The sequence below is a fragment of the Rana temporaria genome, chromosome 2 (genome assembly GCF_905171775.1).
Source record: "Rana temporaria chromosome 2, aRanTem1.1, whole genome shotgun sequence".
Lineage (NCBI taxonomy): Eukaryota > Metazoa > Chordata > Amphibia > Anura > Ranidae > Rana > Rana temporaria.
In genome coordinates, this window is record NC_053490.1 from 286,231,743 (window position 1) to 286,245,872 (window position 14,130).

At 42.8% G+C, this 14,130-nt stretch overlaps 1 protein-coding gene across 1 annotated transcript; it reads right to left on the bottom strand.

The window, feature by feature from the left end:
• Positions 1–2,439: 2,439 nt before the first annotated feature.
• Positions 2,440–10,697, bottom strand: PNRC2 (proline rich nuclear receptor coactivator 2). Its single transcript, XM_040337189.1, has 3 exons — positions 10,467–10,697; positions 8,876–9,065; positions 2,440–5,282 (listed from the first exon to the last, which is right to left on the bottom strand). The coding sequence occupies exon 3, from the start codon at positions 5,264–5,266 to the stop codon at positions 4,874–4,876; it is 393 nt and encodes a 130-aa protein (XP_040193123.1). The 5' UTR covers positions 5,267–5,282; positions 8,876–9,065; positions 10,467–10,697; the 3' UTR covers positions 2,440–4,873.
• Between the last annotated feature and the right edge of the window lie 3,433 nt (positions 10,698–14,130).

Below are 14,130 nucleotides of genomic sequence, written 5' to 3' on the forward strand. Positions count from 1 at the left end.
TTGTATGCCAGTGTCTAGCGCTGCAGGAAGCTAAATATGGATTAATTTGGTTATTTAAAGTTGATGCCTCCCATATGTAGACACAGAGGGCTTTCAATGACACCAGATCTGACAGTCCAAATTTGCACGACGTCTGCTTGAATAGAAGATAAAGGTGAAAACATCCCATTTGTCTTTTCCACTTCACTGCAAGTAAATTCATCATTCTACAATTGGGCTCCCCCCAATCAGCAGCTCCAGGCCAAAAATCATTGGCCGGGGACCTGCTGTCCAACTGGTGCTGTAGTGAATCACAGCACCTCTGGGACTGGAAGATGTAAATGTATGCGATCCAGTCAAGCCACGGTGCCTGCCCACAGTAAATGTATTGTGAGCTGTCCCCTAGTGGTTAGAGTGACGTTTAGTAAAGATAAACATCTGCCTTAACAGCTTGCAATTTTTTTTTTAAACCAGACCACATTTTGTGCAAATACACATACTCAGACCCATCATGCAACATGAAAAACCAAACAAGAGACAAGAATTGGGGGAAGTCGAATAATTGTTTTATTTAATTTTTTTTTTCCCGAATTATGTGTGTATCGATACACATTTACTTTAAATATTTCATTAAGCCAATTTTGTTTGGGGCACATTTAAACAATGTTTTCTTGGGGACAGAGTTTAAAAATTTGAGAAACTGCCAATTTTAACATTTAGAAATTCCGTAATTTCACAGATTGTGTATTGTTAAGTGCTGCTGACACATTATTAATGCATAAATAGATGAATTTTACATTCAAATCACATTATTTTGATACAATTTCATCACAAACGAATACAGCACAGCAGTATTCAAGAAATGCTTGCACAGAAATTAAAATGATATATGCTAGTGTGAGATCAGCCATTGAATTTTAAAATTAAAGCGCCAAAAGGTACTGTATGAAACATATCCATGGGGAAAAAGTTTTGGGCTCATAGGATACACCTTTTATCAGTCAACATAAGGTACTATACTTAAATAGCTTATGTACCTTAACAAGCAGACAGCCGTCCACTTGACTCAAAGGATTAAAACGATTGTCAATATTAACACTTTGCAGCTTAAACCGGGTGCATTCATGTGGACCACTAAGCAGTATATATTTGGGTTTCAATAAATAACTTAGGCACTATGGCCATTTTAAGAAACAGCCATTCTTGAATGAAAAGTGGCATCTAATATAAAAAATATGGGCACAATTAGAGTAAATATTGGTACCAAATTTCTTCCCCATGATCATTTCCATGGCTATGTAAATACCATCTGGAACACTGCAATAAATTTCATGCAGAAGACTGGCAACATATACTGCCTTCAAATATCTGTGCAAGGTACATTTTCAAAACTTTCTAGGACAAGGTTGATTAAGAGCATAAACAGTAGGGTTCCACAGCCGCCCACACATATAAACTGGTTACAAGATCCTATCTGATTCAGCCAACTGATATTTTAGGTAGATGTAGATACAAGTGCACATTAGAACAGACAAAATGTACAGTGCAGCTTTCAGACATGGATTGGAGTATGAAAAGAATCAAAAAAGATTGCACAATCTTTAAAAGAGTGAAACCTGTTTTATACAAGAATATAGGAATGTCCAGTCTTCAAAACAGGAATCCAGGATGAAAGAGGTAAGACTGTTGTCAAAAAAAAGTACTATCGCAGTCCAATTGGGCTTAAGATTCTTAAACTTTACAGATGTCTATTCATGTTTGGTTGTCAATAAGCGTACTCCTGAACATGGGTTTGGAATACTGCTAAACAAAAGGACTAAAGGCCAATTCAGTGCAACAGTTCCATATATGCTAATTGAGCTAGGATTCACATACATATGCCCAATACAGTACACATTGTCACAATTAGACTGAGCTGTGGGAACGCCCAGGCCTTAAAGCGGAGCTCCACCCTAAAGTGGAGTCCCGCTGATCGGAACCCTCCCCCCCTCCGGTGTCACATTTGACACCTTTCAGGGGGGAGGGGGGTGCAGAAACCTGTCTTCCGGCCACACAGTCTGCGGGTAGACTGCGGGCATGACGTCACCTCCCGTCCCCCCCGTTGTGTTCTGGGAACACTCGGCTCCCAGTACACAGCGGGAGCCAATGGGCAGGCGTAGCGCGACTCGCGCATGCACCGTAGGGGAACCGGGCAGTGAAGCCGGATCGCTTCACTTCCTGGTTCCCTCACCGAGGATGGCAGGCAGCAGAGTGACGAGCGATCGCTCTTTCTCTGCTGCGGATGGCGCTGGAATCCAGGACAGGTAAGTGTCCTAATATTAAAAGTCAGCAGCTACAGTATTTGTAGCTGCTGGCTTTTAATATTTTTTTTCAGCGGAGCGCCGCTTTAAAAATACAAAAATACATCTATTTATACAAAAACAATGTGTGGTCACCAGGTTTAAGCAGCTTTTTTTTTAGTTTTTTTTTTTTGTTTTTATATAAAATCATTAAATGCTTCATTTGCACCAATCCCACTACAGAACCAGTTACAACTGCGAACACGAGAACGTGTACATATTTATACTGGCACTTTGTGCAAAGGCTACACTCATACACACGTATGTGTTTTCTTTAACAAAATATTCATTATGTGAAGTCACAGCTTGCGCCTGACTACATTCAGCAGTTTGTACTAAAAAATACTTTATCTGTGCAGGATTTCCCTGCATTCATTTACATATGCTACAACTTGTACAGGTATTTACAGAACTTCAAAGTTCCATTCATCACATACTAGGCTAAAAAGACAATTACAGAGTGGCAAGTTGAAGAGTGTACGTCTTACATTTATGCCAAAAGCTATACACTCACTATACAGCAGCAATGCTAATAGACAGACACTGCCAACAGCTAAAAAAAAAAAAGCAGACCAAAAAGATTTGATATGCATTCTAGACCAGAGTAAAGTGCTAGGGACCTGCCTTGCAATGTCAGACATTTTTTAGAGAATGAACGAGTGTAAGGCATACTTGGGGTCCTTTCACACATGCGGATCCATTTTTAGACATCCGCTCGCTCCGTTGATCCCAGCTGAGTCGGCGGATGACTAGTCAGAAACGGAAACGTCAGATCTCTGCGTTTCTCTATGGGGGTCAGATGAAAATCTTAGTTTTCATCCGATCGGATAGATGAATGGAAAAATAGGGTTTGCATCCGTCAGACTTTATCGTCAAACAGACATGTCACCGCAGACATCCATTGCTCCATAGAGATGTATGGAGCGACCGTTCAAACCCGCCTGCCAGTTTTTTCAGGCATTCCTGAACGGTCCGCACAAGTGAAAGGGGCCTTAGTCTAGATTAGAACAGCTTACTCACAAACTACTCTGAAAGAAAAAAACATTTTGCAGAATGACCTGTGCGTTTTAGTTTAGAAAAAAACTAAAATCTGACAGGCCATACACCTATGAGGTATATGACAAGTTCCTTTACTCACAGAATATATATTGCTAATATTCATGCTGGATGCAAGATCTGCTTTAGTCATGTAAATAAATGACCCACTAGCAAAAATTATATGACATAATGGCCTTGTCTATAGGACAGGGATTGACCTACAGATCTGACAAATAGGGTGGTCATTATGTACAGTAAATTAGCTTATATTTAAGATGAGCATTTCACTAAACACTCTGAAATGTTGCTCGAAAAGTTTAACATGTACACAGGCTGTTTGGCCTTTACAGTGTAAAAACAAGGCTTTTGGGCACAATGGAGGCACAGGTGAAGCATACAGCTCAATGCTAGCTGCCTGTAATATGAACACACTGACATTTGACATCTGTACACTGAGTGATACTCATGTTTAGGGCAGTATACACTAGAGACCCCAAACACAGGAATTCTGCGTTTGGGTTATCCATCCCCAAACAAGTGCTGCACAAAACAGTATCCAGCCATCGCATATTTCAGTATGTCATTGATTGACTGGCAACTGTCAGCAAGATGTATGCTGTGCCTGTGGCCATCCTTCCTACTCAACACCAATGTTTTAAGCTTTAAGGGCCAAACAGCCTTTTTGCATGAACCCTTAGGGGAAAATTGTAAGTTTGGGGCACATATTCCATCAAGGCCACATTTTATATAAAGACTTCCTACTTTAAATATTGGTAGTCCCTGGCAGTGCAAACATACAGTGTTAGTTGGCACATAATATTTATATATAAGTAATATACTTAACTAATAAACCAGTGTAGGAAGGATCAGTCTGATGGTCATGCACACTAATCCCGCTGCTATTGATGGCAAAAACGCAGCTTTTTTGAAAGATGAATTACAGCTATGCAAAAATTAGTTTACAACTAAAGATAGGCAAAACCGTACTAAAGTATCTACCCCAGTTATGCTAGACTAATTCAAGACAGGTCAGCTAAAACTAGGGGGAGGGGGGGGGGGAGAACACACACCCTCTAATAGGGTGTATATAAGAGCCATCACAGCACAAGCAACAAATTAAAAATATACCGTACAAGAAAAAGGTAAAGCACAGGTAAAGACTAGCTGGAGAATGCTACTTGTTCCAAACCAGCTTTAAATGCACCCACCAGTTCACTTCAAGTGCAAGAGTATTGTATATACTTAATTTGGTTAGGAGGTGGAAACAAGGAAATTCAGTGCAATACGCACAACTTATGCTGCGAAAAAGTGCTTCAGATGCAGGAGTCTTCACAGAAGTATCTCCTCATATTAAGTTCAGTCTAGCTCCTGAGTGACTTTAGCCAGAACGGATCCATTCCATACTGGTTTATGTGCCTTATGATACGTTAATAGCTGAAGAAGCGAAAAGAAAAACAGTCTTCAACTTGCAATTCTGTAATGGCCTGTAACGGCTTTGCCGATTTTGCCCAGGCTGCTTAGGCTTGGACCTTCAGCAGCGTCATGAGTTGGAAAGACATGAAATCTTTCTCGGCAGGACCACACGACAGATGTACCCAGTGGCTTGGGGGCTTTGGAAGAACACTTGGTGATGGTGGCTCACTGAATTTGGCACCAGCATAATTCTGGTTTTCTTGACAACTCAAGAGGTTCTTTGGCCCAGGGAAACCTGAATTCCAGTTCTGGTTTGAGGAACGATTATTTGCTCTGTTTTGCATGGCCTGCCATGCAAAGCCAGATGGACCACGAACTTTTCCATGAGAAGTATTAATCTTCTGATTGTTCCGCTCTAATTTTTGCCGGTTGTTCTGCTTGCCGAGACTATGCCTATGCTGTTGAATAGGAATGTTAAATCTTTCACCTCCTCCCATCTTCAAACTTTGTCACCTTAAAAAAAAAAGTTAAGTTAATTACTGAAAATCTATACAGTTTAAATCTGAACACCTAAAATGGCAAATGAAATAAATGCAATAACACATTACATATGGACTGTTCTACCTGCCAAAATATTTGTTATACTGCCCGGCACAGACAGGAGAGTAAACTTGCTGCTCTCACCACAGATCAATACACATTCGTCACCTCAATGCTCCCCCAAACACCAACTGCTCATTAAAAAGTAACAAAAGCACATCATGAAGTCCTTCTGCCCTCCCCTCATAAAAGCATGCTTGAAGCAGTAGAGAACATTAGACTATTCACTATAGAAGGGGTTATGAGTAACTGTAGAGGTTTTAAGCAATTTAATATGTAAATAAGTACAGGCAACTCACATTTGGTGAAGTTCTAATAGGCATTTGTACATAAATTCTTTAGGAGAAGTCATCAGGTCTGTCACTTGTGGTCCTTCTGCTGGGCGCTGTGCTGTGGGAAGCTGTCCTTCACCGCTGTAAGGTGTTGAAGCCGGCGGTGGTGGGGAAAAAAAACTTGCAAGCCAGGCAATAGGATGGAAATATTTCAGCAGAATGACCGTAGTGACATCACTGGAATGCAACGCGTTTCCTGAGCGGGCGTACTGCGATGGCGCGGCAGTCGCGCTGCTTTATCAAGCGCTTGAAATATTTCCATCCTATTGCCTGGCTTGCAAGTTTTTTTCCCCACCACCACCGGCTTCAACACCTTACAGCGGTGAAGGACAGCTTCCCACAGCACAGCGCCCCCCAGCAGAAGAAGGACCACAAGTGACAGACCTGATGACTTCTCCTAAAGAATTTATGTACAAATGCCTATTAGAACTTCACCAAATGTGAGTTGCCTGTACTTATTTACATATTAAATTGCTTAAAACATCTACACTTAGAGTCGCCTCTTCCCTTGCTTTTTGTTAGTCTCGGAACATGGTTTCTGTTCTTCAATGATGGCAGCCCTGAGGTTATAGTTGTGACCCCTGCAAAAACTTGTATCCGTCCATCCCTGGACTTTCTTCCCCAAACCTGTATCCCCTGAGCTTGGACTCTTCTGTATTGTGCAAATCTCATGCACATTATTATTATTACCATTACTATACTTTTATAATATCAAGAAATCCTTGTATTCAGCTTTTTGCGCATTTTCTCCTTGTGTATGTTATGAGAAACTGAATGCTTATCTTAGTACTTATACTAGAAGTGTAAAAAAATGTCTAACTGTAAATGTTGCCCATTTAGCTGTAATAGACAAAACAATGGATAGCTATGTCAGGGGGAGAATACAAAGGGAGGCAGCAGATCTGTAGAAACATTTATATTTCCCCATATTTTATCCTTTAACCACTTTGACCCCTGGACCATTTGGCTGCCAAATGACTAGGCCACTTTCAGATTCGGCACTCCGGCACTTTAACTGACAATTGCGCAGTCGTGCGATGTGGCTCTTAAACGAAAATTGACATCCTCTCCTCTAGTTATGGCATTTTTATTATTTTTTACTTGTTATGGCGACAATCTGCGATTTTTATCGTGACTGCGACATTATGGCAGACACATCGGACACTTTTGACGCTATTTTGGGACCATTCACATTTATACAGCGATCAGTGCTATAAAAATTTACAGATTACTGTATAAATGTGACTGGCAGTGAAGGGTTAACCACTAGGTAGCAAGGAAGGGGGTTAAAGGGGTTCTAAAGGTAAATGTTTTCTCACCTTAATGCATCATATGCATTAAGGTGAAAAAACATCCAACGGTACCGGCCCCCGCACGTCCACGTGATCCTCTTCAGTTCCCAGCCTGGCCGTTGATTGGCTAGGCTGGATGAATTGATAGCAGTGCAGCCATTGGCTGTCGCTGCTGACAACCACAGCGGATGGGGCGGGGCCGAGTTATACAGTCGGCGGCTATGCTCGCCGCTGTATAACGGGAGCGCGCTCGCAAAAGCTTTCCACCATGCGAGCTCGCAAAAAAAGCTTTTGCGAGGAGGAGCCGAGACAGCCGCCGAGGGACCCCAGAAGACAGGATTAGGGGGGACACACTCTGCAAAACGAGCTGCACAGTGGAGGCAAGTATAACAAGTTTGTTATTTATAATAAAAAAAAAATAAAAAAAAAAGAAGAAGGTTTGCCTTTAGTGTTCCTTTAACCACTTCATTACTGGGCACTTAAACCCCCTTCGTGCCCAGACTAATTTTCAGCACCGACGCATTTTGAATGAGAATTGCGCGGTCGTACAACACTGTACCCAAATTATATTTTTATCAATTTTTTTCCCACAAATGGAGCTTTCTTTTGGTGGTATTTGATCATCTCTGCGATTTTTTCCGCTATAAACAAAAAAAAAAACACAGAAAATTTTGAAAAAAAAAACACAATATTTTTTGCTTTGTTATAATATCCCAATTTTTTTTTGTTTTATATTTTCCTCGGTTTAGGCCAATACGAATTATTCTACATATTTTTGTTTAAAAAAAAAAAACGCAATAAGAGTATATTGATTGGTTTGTGCAAAAGTTATAGCACCTACAAAATAGGGGATAGATTTTTTTTTTTTACTAGTAATGGCGGCGATCGGCGTTTTTTTTGTCAGGCCTGCGATATTGCGGCGGACATATCGGACACTTTTGACACAATTTTGGGACCATTCACATTTATACAGCGATCAGTGCTATAAAAATGCACTAATTACTGTATAAATGTGACTGGCAGGGAAGGGGTTAACACTAGGGGTTGAGGAAGGGGTTAAATGTATTCCCTGGGTGTGTTCTAACTGTGTGTGGAGGGGGACTGACTGAGGGAGGTGACCGATCTGTGTCCCTATGTACAAGGGACACGGCATTGGGGTCTCTCCCTGACACCGCCGACCGCGGGTACCTGGCGGACATCGCAGCCGCCAGGCACGCGCATCGGCGTCTCAGCGATGCGCCGGGCACAGTGTTTCCCCGATGCGCGCCCCCAGCGGAATGGAAATTAGCAGGACGTCCACCCGGCACTTGAAAGCGTGTCTTAGGAAGTGATTAACTGTTAGGGGGAATGGCTTACTGTGACACATTACTGATCGCTGCTACCGATGAGGGAGCAGACGATCAGTGTTGTGTCACCAGGCAGAAGCCTCGTTTACAAAGGCATCCCCCTCGTTCCGTGACCTGTTTCGCAGGACACCGGTGGACGCCCGCTAGGGGGCAGGTTCAAAAGCAACATATATACGTTGCTTTGCCTGCCCCTTGCGATTCTGTCAACGTAAATCTATGTGAGGTGGTCGGCAAGCGGTTAAGGAATCTGCAAGAAAAAAATAAAAATAAGTGTGCTCCCAACTTCCTGACATAAGAGTATTTCTGGTTTTGAATACACACACTCTCCAAAATCCCTCCTTGTGCACAGGGTGTTATTGATCAGATAACACTTATTGGTATATTTAGAAAACCAAAATGGAGAGAAATGAAAAAAAAAAAAAAAAATAAAACCCCACACCACTTTTATTTGGGTTTACACACACTTTAAATAGTAATATTACCCCACTTTTAAGAAGTGTGCAATACATCGGTAATAAGAATACAAAAATAATTACCTTCCGGCTGATCCTTCAAACACCTCCACTCCCTTTCCAGATCTCAAATGCAACAAGATTCCTGCTATCCTTTGTGATCCTCTCCTTAGCCTGCCAAAGTGTGTTTGCATGAGCAAGTGTCGGTCCAAATCCAACATGAATCCCCTGGGCTACAGGCGGCAGGGGATGGTGCTGAGTGAAGTCTGCACAGCTGTTAAGGAAGAAAAAATAAATATATAAGAGGTGGGGTCTGACGAGAGAGGAGGAGTAACAGGAAGCGTACGTGCACAGGAAAAGCCAAACAGATCAGCAGTACAAAGTGCAGCCAAGCACTTACTGCGACACAAAGGAGTAAAGTAAACAGACAGAGGAAAATAAAACTTCATGTACACTTACTGGATTTAGAGGGATTCTAATTAAATATAGCTACATTCACAAGAGACCATGTTTCCTTTTTAATCTACAATAACTCATTTAGGGAACAACAGTGATTACACATATTAACAGATCCTTACTCAGTACTGTACAAGTCCTACATTAGGAAGAAAAAACACTTAAACTTCCCCCACTCCAGATCACCTATTTATTGCAACCAGCTTTAGTAGTCTGCTTATTAAAAAAAAATCTGGCTAAATACAGGATAATCGCCACAAAGTAAGGCTGGCCATACATTTCCTTTAGATTTACCAAAATTAACATGTAAATCAGGCAGGTCCTCGCACAACATAGCTGAAGGTAAACCTAAAAATGTAATGAAAGAATTGTATGGCCAGCTTAAAGCTAACACACCAGGAAGTTATTTTCATCTGGGAGTTTAGGCTGCACTCACAATTGGCCGTTTTAATTAAACCTAGGCATAGATCATGCCCAGTGCTCTGAACTGTGCCCGCAGAGGTGTCACTTGTGGTCCATACAGAACTCTCCATAGATGACTGAGCACAGACGCAGAGATCGCTCCGATTTACTTAGCATATGTGATGTTATAAGTGTGCCCATAGCCCAGTAAGAGCACAGAACACAATCCAGATCAGGACAGTTGAACCGTGCCCAAACTTAGATCTGAAAATGACACTCACCTTGTGTTAAAGCAATGGTGCCTTCCCAATGCAACAACAAGATCAGCTCAAGGCTATAGACCCACAGCTACACTGGCCTCATGAAATAATAAAAACAAAGAACAAATGTTATATGTATTGTACCAAGAAAGCACACTCACACACATAACTGATGCCCCTTCTAATAAAAAATAAATAGTCAAAATAAAATAAGGGCCACTAAGCAAGAATCTGCCTTGTAAGTGTCACTTCAGTAGTGATCAGAGAGGGGAGTTCAAACCAGGCCCGTGATTGTTGATAAACAATATTAGACAGATGGGTAGAGGGTGGGGGAGGGGTGGTTAAAGTAATAACAGCACCATACAACATTGTCTGAAATTCCAGGAACGGGCTCTAGAAGTTATTTCCTAACGACTGAAGACAAAATGTGAAGTGTCCAAAACATTGTAGGCACAGGGAATTGCATTAAAAACAAAAAGAAGCGAACAAAGAAGGAGATACAACATGGCGCCCATGGAGGCGGGGCCGTACCCGTCAGCAGCCACATAGGAACTTACCAAGACTTCAAAGCTGGCTCCTCGTCGTTCCCCACAAGGCAGTGGTGAACGTCCAAACAAATCACCCGAAAAAGGTGTCCTGGTCAGAAAAAGCCCACTACGGTGTCACGCTTCCTCCACACAGCTCTCCTCTCCCCCTCAGCGTCCAACACGCAACTCGCCACTCGTCCTTCCCAACTCAGCCACAAAAACACAACGCTCTCTCCGCCCTCTCTACCTCTACGCCAATCGCAGAGCGCTCGCCTCACAGACAGCCAATCAAAGCGCTAGTTCCGTGAAGGGCGCCTGTTGCAGTGCGGACTCGGACTTCTGCTCGCGTGGCCCCGCCCTCCGTTTCCACATCCAATGCCTCTTGTTATTGTGTGTGCGGGGGAGGCTGGGAAAGCAAAACAATGTCGTCACGCCACACGGAAAACTTGCCCAGAGATTACAATATCCGCCCGCTGAGGGGAGAGGGGCTGAGTTCGTAGTCCAGCTGCCTTTGTCTGGATAGAACCAGTCTCCCCCCTAATATAATATCATATAACACACAAATAAAGATGTGCTTGTTGTGAGGCGAACTGAAAATGAAGGCAGTTCAAATGTAACTGCTTGGAGTGTTCGTAAAATGAAAACAATGTCGTATTGTACGTGGGGAAAGTTATAGAGCAGGCTGGTCGGCTTTGTTCTCATGGCTTTCTCTAAGTACTAGTGAAAAGTCTTACAGTGGTCTACACCACCAAAAATGAACCCCCCCATGCCCCTTCCTTCCTCTCCTCAGCCTTTTACTACATGTAAGCTTTTATTTTTATTTTTCAGGGGACAGCGAGTACTTTTTAATGTTACCCACTTCTCCATTCCTCGCCCAGGCTATGGTGACATCACCCACCTCTGTAGTCATGTTATGACCACACAACTCCTTTCATTTTCACACACGCAAGGCGACTGTATTTCTATCATATGGGGCAGTTTCAATTCCCCTCATCAAAAAGCAGATTTACATGCAGGCCCTACACAATCTGAAAATCGGGTGAAAAATACCACTTTCGAAGCGATCATACAATAATCGGATCCTTAGTACAGAGCTTTCGAGAGCCTATCACGACAAACAAAAAATTCTTGTACGATACCAGATCGTCCGATTTTCGTTTAATCAGTACAGCCGTTGTCCGAAAATACAATAAAAATACACAACAACACATAATATCACTTCCGATTCTTTATTCTGTCGTACAAGAAATGTTGTCACTTTAGTAACCTCTCCATTTTCAATATGCGACTAGCATGCACAAAAAAGAAAACCCTTGGCCTGTGCTGAACAGTGTTTTCCACATGTCCACCACCCAACAGTACTTTAGTATTTATCCCAGTGGTTGTCAACTTATACTTATGAGTTAAGGGGGGCCTTAAATGCATCACCAACGTAACGTTCATGAAACATTATGTAATGCATGAGCAGGGCCGATCCGCCCTATAGGCTCACTATGCAAGCCACTTAGGGCCCCGCAAAGCTGCGGAGGGCCCCCCAAATTACTAGAGGCCTGGTGAGAAGTCATTTTTGGCCCCTCACCCCGCTTCTCAACTCGCTGGCTGCATGGGAGAAGAGGTAAGAAACCAGCACCCCCCGCTTCTCACTTGTATGTAAGATGTCATTTCTGACAGAACACCCCCTCACTGTCGGCAGCGCCCCCCCCCCCCCGCCTCTTAAATTTAATGTGACATGTTATTTTCGGCAGCCCCCGCTTCTCAACTTTCATGTGACATGTCATTTTGCTTAGGGCCCCAGGGAGGTCAGGATTGGCACTGTGCATGAGAGAGTGTCAGAAACTGCATTCCTAATAAAGGAAATGAGGGTCAGAGAGTGAGGACATGATACATTTTTTGCTGGGGATATGCTGCAGAAGACATTTAGAATGTTACATGAGGCTAGTAGAGGTCAATGCTAATACCCCAATGTTCCCACTACAGACTGCTAAGCTCCGAGGTCCACACATCGTATACCACAGGGCCGCATGCTAAATAGCACAGCAATGCATTAAAAGGTGTACGGCAGGGGTCTCCAAACTGTGGCCCTTTGTTAGTCTTTATCCGGCCCTTGGGGCATTATTCCTCTCACTGATATGAGGCACTATTCCTCCCATTGACACCAACAATGGAGCACTATATCTTCTACCGATACCAATGACGGGATACTATTCCTCCTACTAATAGGGGGCACTACTCCTCCTCCTATTGACCATGACCACCAAACCCAGAGGCCATATTTATTCTCCTTGATGCTGGGCCCGGGACATTTACTGCCCCCCCCCCCCCCCACTGGGCACAATCCGGCCCTACTAATGTCTGAAGGACAATAAACTGGACCTCTGTTTGAAAAGTTTGGAGATCCCTGGTGTATGGTATGTTTCCATGCGCACATAGATGTTTTGTGCTTTGGAAAATCCCTTATTTTTAAATTGTCACAGGAACTCTAGCAATGGGTAAATCTGTTCTGTGGACAACTGTCTAAAAGAGAAAACCTCTCGCATTCAAAGATCTCTTATTACTGCCTCCTGTGTCTTTGGGACAGTGAAAGGAAACCTCCGCAACAGAAAAAAAAAAACTGACAGGAGGCTAAGGCCCAACAGAATGACAAGCAAAACATCTATTGTTTCCAATAGGCCTAGTTCACACCAATGCACTCCATGAGGCTGGGTTCACACTATCTTTGCATGCGGCTCACAGCAGGGGTCCGGGAGGTCCTCGCTCATCATTTCAAATCAGATTTCAGCCCGAATTTTGGGCTGAAATAGACCAAAAGACGCACAGGACCCCTGTGAAAATTTGCATCGGAGCTGCAGTGGAGATATATGAGCAAGCTCCATAGAGAGACTATCAAAATCTTCTGCTATTGCGAAATTGGATGCGGGTTCCTAGCATTCAAATCACAATAGTGTGAACTCAGCCCAAAAGGGTTTTGTTCTAAATCTGTAAAAAGTGCAAACAAATGATAATTTGATTTTGCCCAAAATCTTGTGAACTTATAATTTCCCGTGCTTATCTCTGTGTGCACAAGATGAAGTTAGATTATATGAGGAGGGGTTGGGCATACATGGATCCACTGTGCCCATCATATGCAGGCCACTGTGCCCATCATATGCAGGCCACTGTGCCCATCATATGCAGGCCACTGTGCCCATCATATACCCCGTTTCCCTGAAAATAAAACCTACCCCTAAAATAAGACCTAGCGTAATTTTCCAGGAGGACTGCAATATAAGCCCTACCCCGAAAATAAGCCCTAGTTTAAAATGCTATAACCCACTCTATTACAGTAGTACACAATGTACAATGTGTGTGTTTCTGTAACATAAATGCAGGGAAGAGAGCTCCGGCAGGTCACAAAAGCGCAGAGCGGTGCTATAATGAAGGTATTTGGCACAATTATATTACAGAAATACACACATTGTACATTAAATACTACAGTAATAGAGTGGATTACAAGATTTTACAAGCATTTTAACTAAGTTCACACTGGGGATTCCTAACAGGCAGGTCGAGAGAGGGGAAGAGAAGACAGCACATTACATGGTAAAACCTACCCCAAAAATAAGCCCTACTGTGTCTTTTGTTGCCAAAATTAATATAAGACCCGGGCTTATTTTCGGGGAAAACACGGTACGACCAACTGTGCTTCATTATATGC

Coding starts and splice junctions, on each gene's coding strand:
- PNRC2 (XM_040337189.1), bottom strand. CDS start 5,266: ATGGGAGGAGGTGAAAGATTTAACATTCCTATTCAACAGCATAGGCAT.